We start from the raw sequence: 19,718 nt of genomic DNA, 5'->3' as shown, positions 1-19,718 counted from the left end.
GGTGCATATTTACTAATCAGTCCATTTTTCTTGGATGCATACTGTTCTATTGACTGTGATAACAATCGTTTGTGCGTTGCAGAAGACGCGTGAAGATGCCTTAGTGCCGATTATATGTCATCGCGACACGAAATTCGGGTTTGAAATTGCCTTTTTTGCACAGAATCATCCGTGGGAGAGTTGGGTAAACTGCTACAGCCAGTGGAACCTAAAGTTGTGATTTTGACATCGAAGACTGACATTTCAGAGGTTTTGGGCATTTGATCGAATCAGATGACATAATAGGCTTGGTATTCGCAAATGAAGATAGCCGCTTGCCGTACATTGTAAAGCATATTAATAGCAATAGCTTTATCTGGGGCGATCAGCTTAGGCAAATAGCAAAAATTCAACACCAACAATAAAAGACAGTGAAACTGTTGAATTCAGTTCTATCAAGGTTGAAAAGAGGTTGTCGAAGATGATGGAGACGCAACCGACCCAGCAGGCAACACAGGCTACGCAGAAGTACTTGATTGACAATTTTACTCAGGAGCAGATCAAGAAGAATAGCGTGTATAGAGTTATATGCACATCGGGACAGATTCCGATCAAGGACATGGAAGTGGATGTGGAACAGATAGCAAAGAAGAAAGAATCGATCAAGAAAATATGGACTTTTGGTAGAAACAACGCTTGCGATTACCATCTAGGAAACATATCACGGTTGTCAAATAAGCATTTTCAAATACTTCTTGGTGAAGACGGTAACTTATTGCTTCGAGATATCTCTACAAATGGAACTTGGTTGAATAATCAGAGGATAGAAAAGGATAGAAATCACTTGCTGTCACAGGGAGATGAAATAACTGTTGGTTTAGGTGTTTCCTCAGATATTATATCACTGGTGATATTTATCAATGAAAAGTTTAGAGATTATCTGGAAGAAGTGAGACAAGAGTTGAGTAGTCAAGGTCTGAAGGTAAGCTCCAAAAGCAATGCCAACCCTAACATTAATCTAACGGGTATATACAAGGATTTCTCCATTAATGATGAAGTGGTCGGCACTGGTGCTTTTGCTACTGTCAAAAAGGCTGTAGAGAGAAATACAGGTAAAACTTTTGCTGTAAAAATCATTAATAAGCGGAAAGTAGTTGGTAATATGGACGGTGTTTCAAGAGAATTAGAGGTTTTGCAGAAATTAAACCACCCTCGTATAGTAAGTCTGAAAGCTTTTTATGAGGATGAAGCAAACTACTATATGGTAATGGAGTTTATTTCTGGCGGTGACCTGATGGACTTCGTTGCTGCACATGGCGCTGTAGGAGAAGAAGCTGGTAGAGAAATATCGCGACAGATATTGGAGGCTATACAGTATATACATTCAAAGGGGATTAGTCATAGAGACTTAAAGCCTGATAATATCTTGATAGAACAGGATGACCCTGTGTTGGTTAAAATAACTGATTTTGGTTTGGCTAAAGTGCAAGGCAACGGATCTATTATGAAGACATTCTGTGGCACATTAGCATATGTTGCTCCAGAAGTAATTGGAGGATTTACAGGTGCTACAGGCGAAGAAGAGACAGAGGAAGAACGTATAGAGTACTCTTCCCTAGTTGATATGTGGTCGATGGGTTGTCTTGTATTTGTTATATTGACTGGGCATTTACCCTTCAGCGGTAGTACTCAGGAACAACTCTATGAGCAAATAAGAAAAGGTTCTTATCATGAAGGGCCACTGAAAGACTTTCGGATATCTGATGAAGCAAGAGATTTCATTGATGGTCTTTTACAGGTCGATCAAAGTAAGAGGATGACTGTTGACGATGCACTGAATCATCCATGGATTAAACAATGCTCATCTCAATTTGATGCTAACTCCATGAGTTCACAAGTTTCCTTGTCACAATCCATGTCGCAACAAAAAGCACTTGAAAGTCTCGATGATGCGCAATACGAGTTCTTGAAAGCTCAGAAGAAACTTCAACAGGATGAGCCGATCAATGATAAATTAAAGGATTTCAAAGTGCCGACGCAACCGCCAACACGTTTTACACAACCTAAAGTAATCAACCCTATTGAAAATATAAAGAAGTACACGAAAAGTGTTAAGAAAAAAGGTTCCGGTAAGTTTATGACTTTCAAACCATTGCCGGAGAGTGTAATTCAAGAAAGTTTTGAGATAAAGCAAGGTATCAATCCTTTCTTTATTGGACGGTCAGATGATTGTAATTGCAGAATAGATGACAACAGGCTCTCGCGAGTCCATTGTTTCATTTTGAAAAAGAGACATCCGATTGGTAAAAGTATATATGAGTCCCCAGCTCAAGGTCTAGATGATATATGGTATTGCCATTCTGGTTCAAATGACAGTTATGTGAACGACATTCGAATGACTCCAGGAAAGAAATATCTACTTCAAGAAGGTGATGAAATCAAGATTATTAAGGATAAGCAGAAAGACTTCGTCATTGGTTTTCAAGTTGAATTGAACGATACAACGGGTTTGTTCAATAACGGGTTAGGGATTCCAAATGAGGAGAGATCTGTGACCTCGCAGACAGAAGATGAGCTAAAGTTAGTGTCAAGATTGGCCAAGATAATGGCCGCCCAGAGGTCCAGCACTAAAGAAGCAAACGAAACAATGGATCAAAATAGGAACCTGTTGAAGAAAGTGCATTCAGTTTCGCTTTCACAATCAATAACCGACCCATCTAGGAAAGTTAAGAGAGCTAAGCTTGACCAAACTGACCATAACGCTGAAAATATGCAATTTTTTTGAATAAAACCACAACTGAACCATTCTTACTGTTTAGTCTTAATGAAGTTCTATATTTACATACAACAAGAGATAGATTTTATGTTTCATAGACTTATAAATACATATAGACTCATGAATAACGCCGTCTGGTAGGCAATCTTGTATATTGTAGCAGATATATCAAGTTTGGATCACCTGTGAAATGTGGCCCTTTCCATACCTTGTCTATATATATTCTGTGAGTTTAAATTTAGCCGCCCTTGTTGGTTTGTTTTTGCCGCCGAGCAAATCTACGCAGCGCCAATTTCGATAGTGTGAAACAATTCTGGAACAGAGACAGCGATCCCAGCACAAGCCACTTCACTAGCTTCTGTATTTTGTTTTACTCTTCTTGCAACCTACGAGATCTCTGAGCGGGTGTCTCTTTACATAGCTCCTGCAATGATAACCTGTCTTTTACCTAAACGGGCAGTAATGATGGTGCCGTTTGCACTTATTGTTTGGGACGGCCAAAAAAAAAAGAAAAATCCACAGTTGAGGCTAACCGCCGTGCTCTCCTTGTACCTCCACGGCTGATTCTACGTATTCAGCACTATTTTTAGTGTTCAAGTAGGAAGGGTGAGATCTCGGAGCAAACTTATAATACTAGAGATAGGGGTGGACAATCAGCTGGTACATGACTCTGCGGAAAGTGGTATGGTCAGAGGCCTAAGAAATGTCAGTAGGACTGCAGAAAAAGAAGGGGTGGAAGCGAAGTATTAGCTGGTTGGCGGTTAACAATATTTTGTCTGAGGAATGGAAATCTGTGCGGCAATTGTGTGTGTTTCATTCAGTTTTTGCCATGTCTAACTTATCAAAACAGCGTTGTACAGCATTTTCTGTGCGAATCATGGGAGATCCATGTTGTGAGCCCATGACTGGCTATTTTGGTAAAAAGGTATATAAGGTGGACGCTTTTGCTAGTTATCATGTTCTGCTTTCCTGGTCCGAGTTCTTCTTTCTTTTAAGTTCCGAAAGTTTTTGCTATCCATTAGATATTCGGGAAAAGTAAGTATATAGAGTGTTGATAGTTTAAAAGGATAAAAACGATAAGATTGTTTCATAAATATAAGATATCTGGTCAATATACTATTTTATATTATCCAAGAGAGTTCTCAGTTGTCAAACATCCTATTTTATTTGTCATATTTTTTACAGTTACTTAATTGATTGCGTGTCTCTGTTTGGTCTATCCGTTTTGAGTTGGTCTGAGCGGTAGTTGTTATTTCAAACCATTTTTCATTGGAGTAGCAGTCATTTTGGGATAATTAACTGATTATATTATAAGAGAGTATAGCTTGAGTCGTGCACGTGACTAGCGTCTGTCTGCTCACTTTTGAAATCTATATAGAATTCTGGTTGTTCTTTATTTGAGCGAGTTCAATTCTTCGACCAGTTGGAGATAGATTAGACTGATAACTAGAAATTACTTTCGTCAGTTGTTCGTTTTCTGTGCGTAGGGAGTACGACTACTAGAAAAAAAGGCAATAGGGTGTGTTGAAGTTAAACCTAAAGTTTCTGCAGGGATTTCTGAGCGTAAAAGGTGGCTCATTATTGTGTTTAGTGCGGAGTTATCACAAAAAGAGGAAAACTGGTTCACATCTATTATAATTGCCCCACCTTTACACCGTTATTAGGGAGGCAAGGGAGAAACTTCGAATTTTAGGAAAAAGGGTGCTCGGATAATATATAAAACAGCCAACCCTTTCTGAATTTGAACCGATAGTCAGTTTCTATTTCTAATAGTTTCTATTAGTTATTGTTCTGACATTAAAGTATACGTTAGTATTGAGAGTTCTTTAATAATTAACCTATTGAACTTCTCAAATACAGCATTGTTAAGCTATAACTACAAAAAACAAGAATGAGACTATCACTAAGTGTATTAATGCCATTGGCATTAATGCTATTGGGAGACTATGCTGATGCCAAGGTATTCCAAGCAGAATTAAAGAAGGAAAAATTGACCAAGGAAATGTTGGAGTTGGGCTTTGAGGCTCACGTCCAGCAACTAGGTCACAAGTACGTGAGTCAATATGAGAAGGCTAACCCCGGGACTGTGCTACCAAGGGACCATCTGTTTTATCCTGATCAGGTTCACAACGTTCCATTGTCAAACTATATGGATGCCCAATATTTTGCTGACATTTCTTTGGGTACTCCACCTCAAAAGTTTAAGGTTATACTTGACACTGGTTCGTCAAATCTTTGGGTGCCAAGTGTCGATTGTGGTTCATTAGCCTGCTTTTTGCACAACAAATACGATCATTCTCAATCCAGTACGTATATTAAGGATGGTCGACCATTATCTATCAGTTATGGCTCTGGTTCGATCGAAGGTTATATTTCTGAAGATAATTTGCAGATTGGTGATTTGACTATTCAGAATCAGAAGTTTGGTGAAACCACCAGTGAACCAGGGTTGGCTTTTGCCTTCGGTAAATTTGACGGTATTTTGGGTCTTGCTTATGATACAATTGCACAAGATGATATCACACCACCATTTTACTCAGCTATTCAACAGCACCTATTAGATGAGTCAAAGTTTAGTTTTTATCTGAAGAGTGTCAATGACCCAGCAGCGGAAGGAGGATCCGCAAGTGACGGAGGTGTGTTCACACTGGGTGGAGTTGATTCATCAAAATTCAAAGGTGACTTGATACCATTACATGTTCGCCGTCAGGCTTATTGGGAAGTTCCATTGAATGCAATTAAACTTGGTGATCAGAGTACCGGCAAACTAGAAAACACTGGTGCTGCGATTGATACTGGTACCTCGTTGATTACATTACCCTCTGATATGGCTGAGATTATTAACGCACAAATTGGTGCAAAGAAGGGTTGGACTGGTCAATATACTCTGGAATGTTCTACTAGAGCTAAACTACCTGATTTAACATTTACCCTTGATGGACATGATTTTGTTCTGTCACCATTTGAATATACACTAGAAGTTTCTGGTAGCTGTATCTCTGTTATTACTCCAATGGATTTCCCAGAGCCAATCGGAAGAATGGCTATTTTGGGTGACGCTTTCTTACGCAGATACTATTCTGTGTTTGATCTTGATGCCAATGTTGTCAGTTTAGCTGAGGCTGTACACTCTGCTTGAGCTTTTGGAGATTATGTTTGGTCCATTGTCACATTTGTTCTATTATAAAATAAATACAAAAAAATACCAATGGTTTAGAGATTTTATTATTACTTTGCCATTTTGTTTTCTTCGCGATCTTCCATTTTTTTACTGTTTTGAAGAGAAATTAAGACTTGATATCTCGCCTAGCGGTTTTATATGCCTTAGTCTATTTTATACTTCTGATCTGAATTGAAATTATTAGTTCTTTAGGGCCACGCTAATGGATGTTTGATACTCCTACAAGCTATAGCATTAGCTCTGTATAATTAGATGAATACTTTGCTTGCTGTTCTTCTCGCAGACCGTGTAACTTAGATCTTAAATAATAGAGATATAACTTTTATATAAACATGAGTGAAATTTTAAAGAAAAAATATATACTTATTAAGGTAAACATCTGTGAGGTGCTCAACATATTTGCACCATGGGCACATAACTGACTTGCTGTTTCAGCTACAATCTTAATTAAGGTTCTGCATATTGCAAATAGTTAGAGTAACAATTGAAACATTGCTTGTACTACAACAAATTTAAATACTATCTTGCATATCTAAAATGAAACTGGCAACTTATTTGACTTTTTTTTACTTATAGCTTTACTCAGGACAATGGGTCTATCTGTCACTATTGCCATCCTCTCAACGGAGATCATCGATTAGATATCCGAAATAGGAAATGTCAACAATAGAGAAAATTGGATTTAAAACAAACTGCCAGGCATTAAGTGATGGCGTATATGGCAAGCCTTGATGTAAGTACGGGATTGATAGCATCCTAGTTTCTATAAGGTTGACACGGGGTATAACGATCAAGAGCCTGATATTTTATTTTCTGTTACGGGAAACTATAGACAAACTTTGTTAACTGTGATGAGCGCATCGAGGGACAGCGAAAAATATAGATTTGAGACTCCAAGGGTAATGAAATCACCCTCGCCATCATTGGATTCAGCTGTATCGATATCCAGCTATGCTAGGAGCAGGAGTTCCGTGACTAGGGGTTTTAGAAATGGTTCTAGTTCGGGCTCCTCTTCTAGAAGCAGCTCACCACTGAGGCCTGGATCATTCGGAGGCGATCCGTACTTGCAATACGGTAAAATAAGGAACAGATCGGAATCATCAAGTTATGAGAATGGGAGCGGTAATTTAGATAAGTATACAGGAACTATTAAAGTAGTGATACGGCCTAAGCCATACCCAACGGAAAAAATTGTATCCTGGAAAATTCATGGCGATAAAGTAATATCACATAATGATATTGGTGACTTTACGTTCGACCATGTATTTTCAACTGGTTGCTCAAATTTTGACATATATGGAAAGACTACGCAACCCCTGATAGACAGGTTAATTGAAGGTTACAACGCCACTATCTTCGCATATGGTATGACTGGTTCAGGGAAAACATTTACGATGAGTGGTACTGAAGAGGAAAAGGGGCTAATACCACTATCAGTTTCGTATTTGTTCAGCTCATTGCTTGAGAAAACTAATACTGAAAATGAAAAAAGTGAAGTGTGGGTGTCATACCTGGAAATATACAATGAGAAAATAAATGACCTTTTAGACGTAGCGAGCGGCAGCAACGTACAAAACACTCCGTCAAGATTATTCACATCTACACATACTAGCAGTTCAGGTGATTTGAAAATAAGAGATGACTCTGAATGCGGTGTGCGAGTCGTAGGGTTAACCCAAAAGAGGTGTGACACTAGTGAAGAAGTTTTGGATTGGATCAACAAAGGCAATAAGAATCGTAAAACCAGTGAAACTGAGTTCAATACTAGGAGCTCGAGATCTCATGCAATTGTGATGATACGGCTTATTTCTAAGGATATTAGAACTGGAGAACAAAATATAAGAACGCTATCATTGTGTGATTTAGCGGGGTCAGAGCGAGGAGTAGGTCAGAATGAAAGACGTAAAGAAGGTGCATTCATTAATCGTTCATTACTGGCATTAGGAACAGTAATATCTAGACTAAGTGCAGAAAACAATGGATCACATCATACTGGTAGAGCAGCTAATTCCCAACAGTCATTGGCGTCTCCAAATGGAAGTAGTTCCGGGAATCATATACCATATAGAGATTCTAAGTTAACCAGATTATTGCAACCTGCTCTAAGCGGTGATAGTGTTGTCGTTGCACTATGTACAATAGATTTGGCACACGAGAGTAGCAGTGAGACCTTGAACACGCTGAGGTTTGCGAGCCGGTCTAAGAACGTTGCACTCGATGTTTCACGTGTCTACAAGCGGATAAATCGATCTGCTCATCCATTTAGTTCACCCTCAAAGTTAGACGGTGGTGATGACAGAAGCGAACAAAGAATTCAAGAGCTATTGATTCAATTGCAAACAAGGGATCGAGAATTAGCAAAACTTCGGGAAGTCTCTGCCGGAGTTGCATCCGGAACAATGAATGGTGCACAACAAAATTTGCATCCAGATACGCAGCTATTAACCAAGGAGAACTTGTTGTTGAAAAACAAGTTGAAGCATTATGAGAGCTTGCTGGTAGAAGACGGAATGGGTGTATCGGGTGCGAGCACAAGAAACACCAGTAATAGCAGCAGTTCTTCCACTCTGGTTAGCTCTTCGCCTGCCCTTGATAACAAAGGAAGGTATGCAGGTACGAATAGCACTGGCGTGGATGCTGAGTTAGAAGAAATTGCGCAATTGCTACCATCAGAAGTTGCCGTTATGCTAGAGACCAAATTCGACAACTTGAGGCGTCAACTACAGTCGGCACACCGTTACTCGGAGTCCCTAGAGAAGCAATTGAACGACTCTCACACTGAAACAGAGCAATTAAAGAGGTCGCTGCAAACAAAGGATAAACTGATTGAGGCTTTGACAAGTGCTAAGAGATTGCAACAGCAGCAATAACTGAAAGGTAATGTTTGTTAAAGCCTACATCAAAACTTTAAATTGATCCCAAGTCGTTCTGTTTATCTTTTCGTTATTGTTGTTGTTTGTTGTTTTTTTTCGTGTTTGCTTATTATGCATGTATACGTGTTTGTTAAGTCCCTCTCCTACCAACCCCACTGCCAGCACCACACAGAACGCGTGTACAACACAAAAGAGTGAAAGGGGCATTTGGTTTATGCTGTTCTCAAACTTGAATCTCACCCAGTATGGCAGGTAGGAGGCCCAGGTTCGTTGTCATACATTCTACTTGTTACTTTGTTGCATAATTTTGATACTGTTACTGTACACAAAAGAAAGGTAGGAATTGAATTAAAATCTAGACTTGTAGCAATTGCAGAAAGCACACATTGTGATGTACTGTTGTTAAGTTGGGGTGATGGCAGGGGATTGTCCGTGCTTTCCCGAAACTTAAAAAAGTGTCCACAGGATAACCTCGCAGAAGGACCAATGGAGAGGATTGGCTACAGTTTCTGTTGCATTTGCTGTTCCCTTTAGTCTAACCTTTCCCTTCTACGATTAGCTGTACTTGTACGTGTCTGAGCTCCCGTGTTAGAAAGGATGGGGGGGCTGCGCAGTGGTGAGCGATTTAGCGATTTTCCTAGTGCTTTAGTACTAATTTCTAGTGGCTTGTAAAGTTTCTTGATTCCTATCTCTGTGTTCTCCCTACGACAGAAAGTACACATCGCACAGACAGCAATAATCGGATGATGCATAGAATGAGGGAGAGGCCAAAGAACTCCCAGTGTCTCTTGCGCGAGAGCAATTGCTACTTCAGCAAACTTTGTCTGTTTCTCGAGGATTGATTTACGTAAAAAGATACTCTTTTGTTACCTGCGGGTTTGTCTGTGCGAACGGATGGAAAAGCAAGATAACACCAAAGCTCTGGAAGATAATAGGCTGCTTCTAGAAGGATAGCAAAAGGAATTGGTATGAGTTCCCTTACTGATAGCAAAAAAGAAAAAGAATAAAATAGCTCGCGTTGGTTTTACTCTTTCGTGCAGTAAACTGACTAATACTAGCTAAGTGAGGGGAGTCCCTCTGTATGACTTCACTTGTGAAACACACATCTGACACACAGTACCCACGCACCACAGAGTGAAAGAATTTCTTTCTTTCAAGTGAAACGGAATTCCGGGACTCGCACATCGCTGATTGACTATACTCTGAATGCATTGCCAAAATACCCTACTGAAATGAAGAACGTAGCACATACAGAAGAGGCGTTGCTTACAGTAAGAGAATTGGACAAAAAAATATAACAACAACAACAAACAACATAAATTTCTTATATATAAGATGGACCCTTTCCCAAACATCACAATATTTTCTTTGTGATAGTCTGTAATTTTATTTGCATATTCATAACACCTGTCGCCAAGTACAGCCAAAGAATTTTTTTTTATATATATATACAATGTCTAAAGAGAAGGCCGATAATATACAATGGACTAGAGCCAAGAGGGGTCTTGGTGGGACGGTATTTGTGCTAGTCCTGCTGCTTCTAACGTTCGGGAACGTTCTTGGTATATTCAGCACTGATATACCCATCCAATCCATAATAGCAAGCACAGATAGCCTCAACAGCAATGCTTTAATTGGAAAGGCCAGTGTCAATTCCATCAAGAAAGAGAGCAATAACTTAAACAGCGTGGCACATACTTCCATGTCTTCCTCATCAGTGGCTAAAGACGGCACAGTGATTGAATATGATCCAGAAAAGAACTTTAAGCAGATTATCAACACTTCCCCTGCTGTCTTGTTCATTAGGTCATCTGAGTACGAGTCTAACATACTGAGGAAATTGCTTACAAGGGATTACGAGATTACGCCAGAATTGGCCATTGTAGACTTAGATAAACATGACCACGATGTTCTCTTAGAGAGACACATCCTGTCCCACAAGATTAAGTCTACAAAAGTTGAAGTTCTAAAGAGTACCTCTGTTAAACAGGCAAAAGCACCTTACTTATTTATCAACGGACACTCCTTGATCAATAATGGAATTGCCGATGATATATTGAAATTTCACGAGAAAGGCCAACTACTAACAAAGTTGAAAGCATTCGCAGGTGAGAATATTGTCTTTAATAAAAGAGATTTACCTTCCAATTCCTGAAGCAATCTATGACACTATTTTTGCATGGATGCTATTTGCTTGCTTAGGTATACACAATATTGCATCTAACTTTTCATTTCATTACAACGGTCAATTAAAAAACCCAACCGCAAATTGTTTGTTGGGATTGTATTATTCTTTTGGGTTCTTATTTTATTTCAATTTACGTTCATACTAAACTTGAAAGATCACTGCAGAATTTAATTGCAGTTTTCATAGGTCTAGTGATATGCTTCTACCGAAAACTCTGGTAATTGGAAGATTGTGCTGGTCACTTTATTTTCTTCTATTATCTGCAGACTTCTGAGAAAAAGAGAGTCACGAACAGCGTTCTAAACTACACATGTTTATATCAATACTGTTGAATGTGGATTCTAGATATGAATATTATTAGACTCATCCATCTATATCGTAATTAATGTATATATTCGCATTTTTACTTTTATCACTCTCATTTAATTCTTCGCCTTCTTCTTCTTCACTATCAGATGCTGTATCTTGTTGATAGTTAGTAAATGCAGACCCCCAAAGACATAGCATACCTTTCAGGTATCCCTGTTCCTTAATATAAAGGACTTTGCATTTGGCCTCGGGCCCAAATACTTCTTTTGTAGTCTCACTAAGCTGGTCTAAATTGGAATTCTTAGGCAAGAACAATATGATGTTATCACTTACTATCTTAAAGGTCTTTAATAGTTTGTAAAGTCCAAACGGGAGCAGACTTTTCTCCAGATCATATTTTTCATCCTTGATATACTCAGGACCACCCCAAGGCGGTGATCCAAATATACAGTCTATATTCAGTTTGCGAAACTTCTTAGCTGTGTGTTCACCCCATTTACCTTTGCACATCCACAACTTATTAGAAACCCCATAGCTTTGTCCATTCTTTATAGAGCAGTATAAGTGCTCCAGGTTTGAATCCAAGCAATACACTCTGTCAAACACATTCGCAAACTGTATTGAGTTACCTCCACCACCGCTGAACACATCCAGAATCCGTTTGGCATTCGGTAGGCAAGCAGAAATGAAGTTTGCAAGAAACCGTGCTATCCGTTCAGGTGTAACACTAAACCACAACTCCGAAGTCATATATATCGGCATCGAGTTGACTTTACTGAAAAGCGTCCTCCGCTTCCTCCAATACTTCACAAGCTCCTTCTGCGTGCCTGCTTTAGAAGACGGAGGTTTGTTGTTGTCAACCAGAAATTCATCCTTCAACAACAACTGCACAAGTTCCTTGAAACATTTCTTGCTGCGACCATACTTTCTGTACCGCTTGCTCGACTTCCGCAGTATGTCCTTCCGCAGATCACTGCCCCTCACTAACCACTTCCTATGAGCCATCGTCGTCGCTGTTAAACCCCTCCTGATCTCAACCGCTAACCCAGGACCCATTGTTCACTGATAAAAGATGGCTGGCTAAACCTTTATACGCTGTGGGTGGGTATCGCTAGTTGGCTGTTTGAAATTTTTCACTTCAATGGAATTCTTTCAAAAGGCCCATAGCTCAGAAAGCCCCGCACAGACGAGATCGAAGACCAATTTTCCCTTAAAATTTCTTGAAAAAGTTCAGCTCATCGCATTTTGCATCTCTACACCACAGCTTGAAGAGGTTGAAAATCTGGATAAACCAAGCCATTTTGATTTTAAAGAGCAAGTAGCTGGAAGCTTACAAGCGATGGGAGTGGTTGGGCAATGGTCTAAGTGCGAGGTAAGAAGGTATCTCTGTTTAAATGATGCCTTGTGGATGTGCCAGTATATATAAAGTGTCCTTTTGGAAAATGGCGGAAACGTTTCCCTTTCTCCTGTCCCCATTTTCCAATCGGTAAAGCTCTATACACAAATACCACAAGCTAATACCACAAGCTAATACACTAGAGTAACATACAATAATGAGTGGGATGATAATAAGAACACCCACACGGACAAAGACAAAGTCATTCAATGGGAAGCAGATGGATTTTACGTTTCCGTCGCCGGTCCGTGGGTCGGTGGATGAGCACTCCCTCGACAACCACAGAATAGTCAATGAGACATTGTCGCTCAAGCCACAGGAAGATATAGAGGTTAGCTCGCAGATGTTGTCTGATTACACTTCTTCTGCGTCCAATGCGAATACTTACTCTGGTAACTCTTCCAACGGCTATTACTCGTTCGCTAACATCTCAGACAATACCACCGCATCTCCAAAGCTACACAATCACAACAACATGGTCTCGCCCATACTGGAGAACACAGAGTCTTCGTTCCAACTGCAAACAGTGGAGTCTCTGGATCCTCAGAGGCAGAGGATACGGAGCACTTACGAGTACGGGCACATGGGAAGTAATCAAAATCTAAGACAGACAAGGGAGAAGAGCAAGACAGCGGAATCAATATCCACTACCATAGCACAACAGACTATTCCAACAGCTGATAATATATCTTTTGATTTCTCCGACATTTCAGGTTACGAGGACGCTGTTTCTAATAAGAGTGAAAATAAGAACCATAAACCACAAAACTCAGTGGTGAAGAATCAGCTAAGGGCTACTTCGAGAGCTGCCATTAGTACAAACGATTCACCTTCTCTAAGCAATGTGTATATGTCCTCCCTTATCAACTCCTCTTTGGAGTCTACGAGGAAGACTTCTACAGCATCGAGTTCAGTAAGATCATCGAGGTCTTCCTTGAAAAGGTCTAATGCAGTACGTTGCAAAGGTGGACTGTTACAGTATTTCACAAAGTTAGGAATAAAGATTAGAAAAAACTGTAACAAACTGAGACTGGTGATGAGACGTAAGTTGTTCAGATTCAAGAAGAATTCCAAGTCATTTTCACGCTCCAATAGTATACGCAGTGGATTGGAGATATCGAAACTGCCTAAAGTAAGGCATGAAAAAAAGCTCAGACAGGAGTCTAGCTCTATTGCACCACATACATTGCATCAAAAGAGGACACACGGCTTTAACAACAAGTTGCACAAGTCTATGTCTCTCAAGTCATTACAACCAGCATTGGTATCGGAAACGGTTCCAGAAATCAATAATAATCTGCATGATATCTTGGAAAGTAAGGAAAAGACTGCGGATGTGCCTGCGGCTACCAAGACAATGAAAACCACGCCATCACTGAGACGTACGCCATCATCGATTAGAAGGGCTGCGTCTATCTTGACCTCTAATGTGGCAACACCTAAGGCATCCGCAAATAACCGCAACTCGATGATCGAGTACGATACTGTGGAGAACTCCAGGATCTCTTCAAGGAACAGCAGTATCAAGTCCAAAGGGAGATTGGTACGCTCCAGTGGTTCCGTTGGTCTATCGTCCATTGCAAGACAGCCATCCATTGTGGTGAAGAACAAAGTGATTCCACTTTCGATGAGCAGATTCTCCATCAAGGAGGAGATTAAAGAAGAGGAAGAAGAGAGTGAAGAGTCTACGAGCGATTACTACGTCGAAACTGAGCCTGTGGAGGCTGCTCCAAGGACTTTGGCGGGACCAAAGTCCTACGCTCCGGAAAACTTTAGATATGGCGCCAACGTGGACGATATCAAGACCTTGTACAAGCACTACTTGAGCACAGTGATCTCAAGACGCATCAAGATGAGACTAGAGATGGCCCAGGGTGAGCACAGTGCAACTAACGAACCAGCGCTAACTCACCAGAGCACTGCCAGTCTCAAGGACCCTATTGCCTCTGTTCTGACAGAATACGACAGTGAGGGATCGGAAGGCACCAACTTATTTGACGATGAGGACGATTCCTCGGCCTCGGAGGAGGACGACGAAGTCGTCCTGCCTCCATTGAAGGGACACAACAGCACCATGAGCTTCGTGGTGCAGTCTCCATTTACCAGGCAGAACTCCATGGCAAGCTCCAGCGCGCTCTTGTACCTACCCGTGAAGCGTTCATTGACCCTGCCCATCGGCATGAAGATAACATGATCTCCATAGACTAACGACATATATAGAACATAGGGTATTATATCTAGAAATACAATATCACACTGGCATCATTTATAGTATATTTGGCAGTTCTCAATACCAGTACAGCACAATACAGCACAGTACAATACAAGATACTATTACTACAGTCCAATACATCATTGTATCACGTGACTATTCCTATATCTCTCTTCTAGAAAACTCGCTTCCACAGCGAATGCTAAAGGTTACCCGAGGGATTGTGGGTTGATCCTGCACAGAATCTTCCGTACAGGAGTGGCGAAAAAAAAAGAAACGATCCAGCTGGGTGGGAAAAAAGCAATGAAAGTGAAGTTCCCGGGAACTTTGGCTCTTTGACGAGTATATAAGAGGATGAGTGTCTCTTTGGTTCTTTGTACCTGGGGGGGAGCGGCTAGGACAGCAAGAGTCTATAGAGTTGTTAAGCAGGCGATGATACGTACGATGTTTGTTAGATTGCGGAGCGCTGGGCAGGTTCGGTACCAGTCGTCATTCTCGTTTCCCAGCAGTCAGTCGTTGTTGCAGAAGGGTCAGTTGGGAAAGAAGAAGCGGAGTGTTCGGAAGCTTGGATTGGGGATCAGCGACAAGAAGCAGTACAACAGTGGTGTGACGAGTGCTGCTCAGGAGGCTGGGGGCGCTGTGAGGGATCTGAAGTCCGAGAAGGCTCAGACGAAGAAGAAAGTGTATGATTACTCTACTTTGCCCCGTGTGGAGCAGATATCTGATACAAAGCTGAAGAACATGAGCACGGAGGTGTTGTACTCTGGTTATAGGCCGCTGTTTTTCGACGTCGAGCCCAAAAACAGCCAGGAGGGCAAGACTCTGTATGAGTTTGCCATGAAGTTAGAAGAGTTTCAGGAAGCCATGAGCCCCTGGGTGTCGTCCGCTACAGGTAGTGAGATGTATGCCGAGTGGGATAATGTGCCCGGTGATGTGATAAAGGACTTAAAACCATTCACGCCACCGGTAGTAAATAGTAGGAAACTGAACGGTGCCACTGGAGAAAATGCGAATGATTTTGATGAGCAAGGGAATTTCCAAAAGAAAGCGTTCTTCGACAAAGTGCAAAGCATACTTAATAGAAACGGCAAAGGTGGCAGAAAAAGGCCCGGTGTGACAGTGCTGAAGCACTTGAAGAAGCTCAAAGAACAAAACTGAGCACAAAGAACGTTAATTATTATTTTTTTGTCATACACACACACACCACAGACACATTCCAATGGTGGTAGAGAATACCATAAACACAGACTATAACCACAGAGGACTATAAATCACAAATTATACACTATGATGATTTTCTGTGCCATTTTATTACTTCACTTCAAAATTCATTTTTTTCATTTGCATTCTTTAGTTCATTTAATTATTCATATCTCATCTATTCTTACAAAGACCTTATTCACAATATACAACTTTTTACTTTTTGACATTTCTTATTTATAGCATAGAAGGCTTAAGTATTTTTTATATTCCCTACATTGAGTATCAGATTGATCTATTTATTTATTCGAGCATGACGACTTTTAATGTTTAGGTGAATACAGAAGCCATTCATCGCAGTATAGAAGTATCAAAAAACTTAAATATTGGATTCATATTTACACTCGAATCATTGTTCGATAAAGAGAATTTATTGTTAAACCATTATTATCGATATATTCAATCCAATTCAAGAGAGCACCCAGTTTACTACTTTACAAGAAAAAACCATGGATTATGAGACGCTGTTATTTGAGTTGAAGCCTCTACTAGATATTGAACAATTGAAAGTGGCAAACATCGATGAATCTAATGTCCAAGTATACACGAGTGCTTTAGAGAAATGCTCACAGGGTGCTAGAATAGAAAGCAATAGAACAATAATTGGTCGGTCGGGATTGCTCGACTCGCTAACTGAATCATTGGCATTTCTTTTAGAGCAGGAGTTCACTGTTGATACCCAGTCGAATAAAAATATATTATTGATAATCTCAGAGATAGTACGAGTACTCGCGAATAGTTTTGCAGATAACGATGATAATAGGAACATATTCTTCGATAAAAATAGATTCTTGGCGAATCCTATAATTGAAACCTATTTTGCTAAGGTACTAGCCTTAAATCTTCAGCAAAATGATCCTGATGTTATCATAACACTACAAATGAGACTAGCAGCTATGGTTAAGAATTTGATAGTTGATAACCGGAATTATGTCACCCATTATGCAGCTTTTCTATGTCCTACCAGCTATTTGAGGTTGGATAGCATTAATTTGACATCTGAAAACGAAGTACAAATGGCATTGTTTATTGCTGAACTTATTGATGCTATCCTAGAATTCGACAAAAAGGGCGCTACATTAGATGAAATGAAGATTGTGAGTACTCTTTATTATCAATTGTCCACCTACATCACATCGGCTTCTGTAGAAATTGATGATGGCGATGATGAAGAGCCACTAATCGAGCTTTTGGCAACATTAACAAATATAGCTGAGATTGTTTTTAGTATCGATGGTACATTTAACTTTGACAAACAACAGGAGACTAAAGATATAATCCAAAAAAACATTCTACAGACAATAGACAACTTGGAAGAACTAAAGTTTCATAATAAATTGATCATCATGAGACGCCTGGTCACGACATCAGGGTATATCGCCTCTGATAAATCAAATACTACTCACTCGGAGATGAATATGTGTTTAAATCATCTAAGAAATGAGAATCCTTCGCCGTACACAATCGGTGCTATTTTTATCAATATTACAAACGCTATCAGATCAACTGAGGAATCAAAGGAACTAGAACAAACGTTATCAATACCGGACATTATTTGCTACTCAAAAAAGCTTTCTGACCCAGTACAATTCCAAGGTGTTTTGGATCTTCTCAAAAAGGTTTTAAACTTAAGTAATACCCTATTACTCCCTAATGACAGTTTACAAGGCATTGCTAATCTTCTAACATATAGTAACGAGCAAGCACAATACTTTCAAGGATTAATTCCTTTGGTAAACGGTTTGCTGAACAAGTTACTAACAGTTATACCTAGTTCTAAAATAGAATTTATTTTCCAGGGTAATATCTCAGAAGGATTCGTGAAACTAATATGCAAAAATGGATCCATTTCTGCATCTTTGGCATTGGACAAGCTGCTGCTTGTTAAAAATCCAATCAAAAAGGACATTACAGATAGATTATGGGAATGCTTATTCCATTTCGATCAAGTAGCTAAAGAAAATAACACATCAGAATCCGCTAACGTTTATCTTCTATTTCAAGTTGCAAAGACTCTTGGTGTTTACTTGAGAAATACCATTGATAAACCCACTGAAATACAGGATTTCCTACTCTATCAATATGAGGATCAATTGGTATTCCTCTTGTCCCAAATCTTAGATTTGAGAGATAAGAATGTTAGAGGCAGTGAAAGTGCAATGAATAACGGGAAATTTGTAGCTGGATTAATCATTGATGCTAAAAAGTCTGTACGTACTACAGATGACGATAGATTACTAGCGATTTGTAAGCAGTTTTTCTAAACTAGAATGCAATAATTATTAATAAATATCTTTGATGTAATATAATTTAATGACCCAATTATTATAGAAAACTCTATTACAATCCTGCATGAGATTTAAAATATTGGTGAATACTGTTATCCTATCACGGCTTTTGAGCTCATCTCATCGGTAATATTTAAAGGGCGAAAAAAATCAAATCAGGCGTTGACTTTCAAATTGGGTGATTATCGGAATTGTTGAGTGTAATAAACTTGATATCAGTGAGGGCCAAGAAGGCTACATATTGACTTAAGCTCGAATATCAACTGTTTAGAATAGGTGCGTGTTCTAAGGTTAGTTTTATATTGGATTCCATGAAGGCTCCTGCCATTTTAAAGCGAATATACGATTAGTCAAACCAAGAAATGGGACCGATCAAACCAGGAATGGATAACTGCCAGTTGTTGGGGCCTGCATCTTTGCTAGTTCAGTGCTTAATGGGGATTTCTGCACTAGCTTTGTTGCTATTTAAGAGAAATCACGAGCACCCGAGGAGAAAGATGGAGATATGGCTGTTCGATATTGGCAAGCAAATCATCGGTGCCTTGGGTATACATTTTATTAATGTTGGCATAAGTGTTTTAAAGAGACATCATGAAAAAAAAGCATATTTATTTATCAGTATAATAGGGAATCTCATAGAGAGCGTGTCTTCTACCAGAGAAGATGATGGTTCAGATGAACAGTGTGACTGGTATTTCTTAAATCTATTACTGGATACTACCGTGGGGATACCAATTCTCTGGTTGGCGATTAATTGTATCACTTATATTCTGCAATATCTCAACATCAAAAACGTTGAATCAGGGAACTATTTTGCCGAAGAGGAGAATGATATAGAATCACAAGAGTCAGAACAGCCATTAATAACTGCATTTTTCAAACAGCTAGGTATTTTTACCAGTAGTTTGATAGTTATGAAAATCTGTGTATATTTAGTACTCAACTATTTTGAAGATTTAGCATACTGGTTTGCTAATTTAATTTTATCCTGGTCAGATAGATGGCCCGATTTACAAGTCACTTTGGTTATGTTTGTGTTCCCCATAATATTGAATTGTTTTCAATATTTTTGCGTAGACAACGTTATAAAATTACATTCAGATGATGTAAACAACTACAATTCAAAGAGTTTTGAACCAGAGGAAGTAATACAAGAAGAATACACAAATTTGATATCGGGAGCTCAGAAAAAAGATAAGAATAAACAATCAGCTTACGAAACCATTTCATAATATAAGTTTATTTGGTGGATGAAT

General features: G+C 39.5%; 9 protein-coding genes across 9 annotated transcripts; 8 read left to right on the top strand and 1 right to left on the bottom strand.

Moving 5' to 3' along the window:
- Positions 1–460: 460 nt before the first annotated feature.
- On the top strand, positions 461–2,764 carry RAD53 (serine/threonine/tyrosine protein kinase RAD53; the record flags this gene model as incomplete). The annotated part of the gene is made up of 1 exon (XM_449443.1): positions 461–2,764. One exon carries the CDS (start codon positions 461–463, stop codon positions 2,762–2,764), a length of 2,304 nt encoding a protein of 767 aa, XP_449443.1.
- Positions 2,765–4,646: 1,882 nt separating this feature from the next.
- PEP4 (proteinase A) lies at positions 4,647–5,894 on the top strand (the record flags this gene model as incomplete). The annotated part of the gene is made up of 1 exon (XM_449442.1): positions 4,647–5,894. The coding sequence occupies one exon, from the start codon at positions 4,647–4,649 to the stop codon at positions 5,892–5,894; it is 1,248 nt and encodes a 415-aa protein (XP_449442.1).
- Positions 5,895–6,787: 893 nt separating this feature from the next.
- KIP2 (Kip2p) lies at positions 6,788–8,806 on the top strand (the record flags this gene model as incomplete). The annotated part of the gene is made up of 1 exon (XM_449441.1): positions 6,788–8,806. The coding sequence occupies one exon, from the start codon at positions 6,788–6,790 to the stop codon at positions 8,804–8,806; it is 2,019 nt and encodes a 672-aa protein (XP_449441.1).
- Positions 8,807–10,262: 1,456 nt separating this feature from the next.
- PRM4 (pheromone-regulated protein PRM4) lies at positions 10,263–10,964 on the top strand (the record flags this gene model as incomplete). The annotated part of the gene is made up of 1 exon (XM_449440.1): positions 10,263–10,964. One exon carries the CDS (start codon positions 10,263–10,265, stop codon positions 10,962–10,964), a length of 702 nt encoding a protein of 233 aa, XP_449440.1.
- A 396-nt stretch (positions 10,965–11,360) lies between these two features.
- TGS1 (RNA methyltransferase) lies at positions 11,361–12,362 on the bottom strand (the record flags this gene model as incomplete). The annotated part of the gene is made up of 1 exon (XM_449439.1): positions 11,361–12,362. One exon carries the CDS (start codon positions 12,360–12,362, stop codon positions 11,361–11,363), a length of 1,002 nt encoding a protein of 333 aa, XP_449439.1.
- A 497-nt stretch (positions 12,363–12,859) lies between these two features.
- Positions 12,860–14,896, top strand: AIM44 (Aim44p; the record flags this gene model as incomplete). The annotated part of the gene is made up of 1 exon (XM_449438.1): positions 12,860–14,896. One exon carries the CDS (start codon positions 12,860–12,862, stop codon positions 14,894–14,896), a length of 2,037 nt encoding a protein of 678 aa, XP_449438.1.
- Positions 14,897–15,268: 372 nt separating this feature from the next.
- Positions 15,269–16,072, top strand: PET20 (Pet20p; the record flags this gene model as incomplete). Its single annotated transcript, XM_449437.1, has 1 exon — positions 15,269–16,072. One exon carries the CDS (start codon positions 15,269–15,271, stop codon positions 16,070–16,072), a length of 804 nt encoding a protein of 267 aa, XP_449437.1.
- A 551-nt stretch (positions 16,073–16,623) lies between these two features.
- BEM4 (Bem4p) lies at positions 16,624–18,438 on the top strand (the record flags this gene model as incomplete). Its single annotated transcript, XM_449436.1, has 1 exon — positions 16,624–18,438. One exon carries the CDS (start codon positions 16,624–16,626, stop codon positions 18,436–18,438), a length of 1,815 nt encoding a protein of 604 aa, XP_449436.1.
- A 386-nt stretch (positions 18,439–18,824) lies between these two features.
- GVI51_M01969 (uncharacterized protein) lies at positions 18,825–19,694 on the top strand (the record flags this gene model as incomplete). The annotated part of the gene is made up of 1 exon (XM_449435.1): positions 18,825–19,694. One exon carries the CDS (start codon positions 18,825–18,827, stop codon positions 19,692–19,694), a length of 870 nt encoding a protein of 289 aa, XP_449435.1.
- Between the last annotated feature and the right edge of the window lie 24 nt (positions 19,695–19,718).

This window comes from Nakaseomyces glabratus, chromosome M, assembly GCF_010111755.1.
Source record: "Nakaseomyces glabratus chromosome M, complete sequence".
In the NCBI taxonomy this organism is placed as follows: Eukaryota; Fungi; Ascomycota; class Saccharomycetes; order Saccharomycetales; family Saccharomycetaceae; genus Nakaseomyces; species Nakaseomyces glabratus.
The sequence above is the reverse complement of the archived record's forward strand: the minus strand, read 5'-3'. Positions and strand labels throughout refer to the sequence as shown.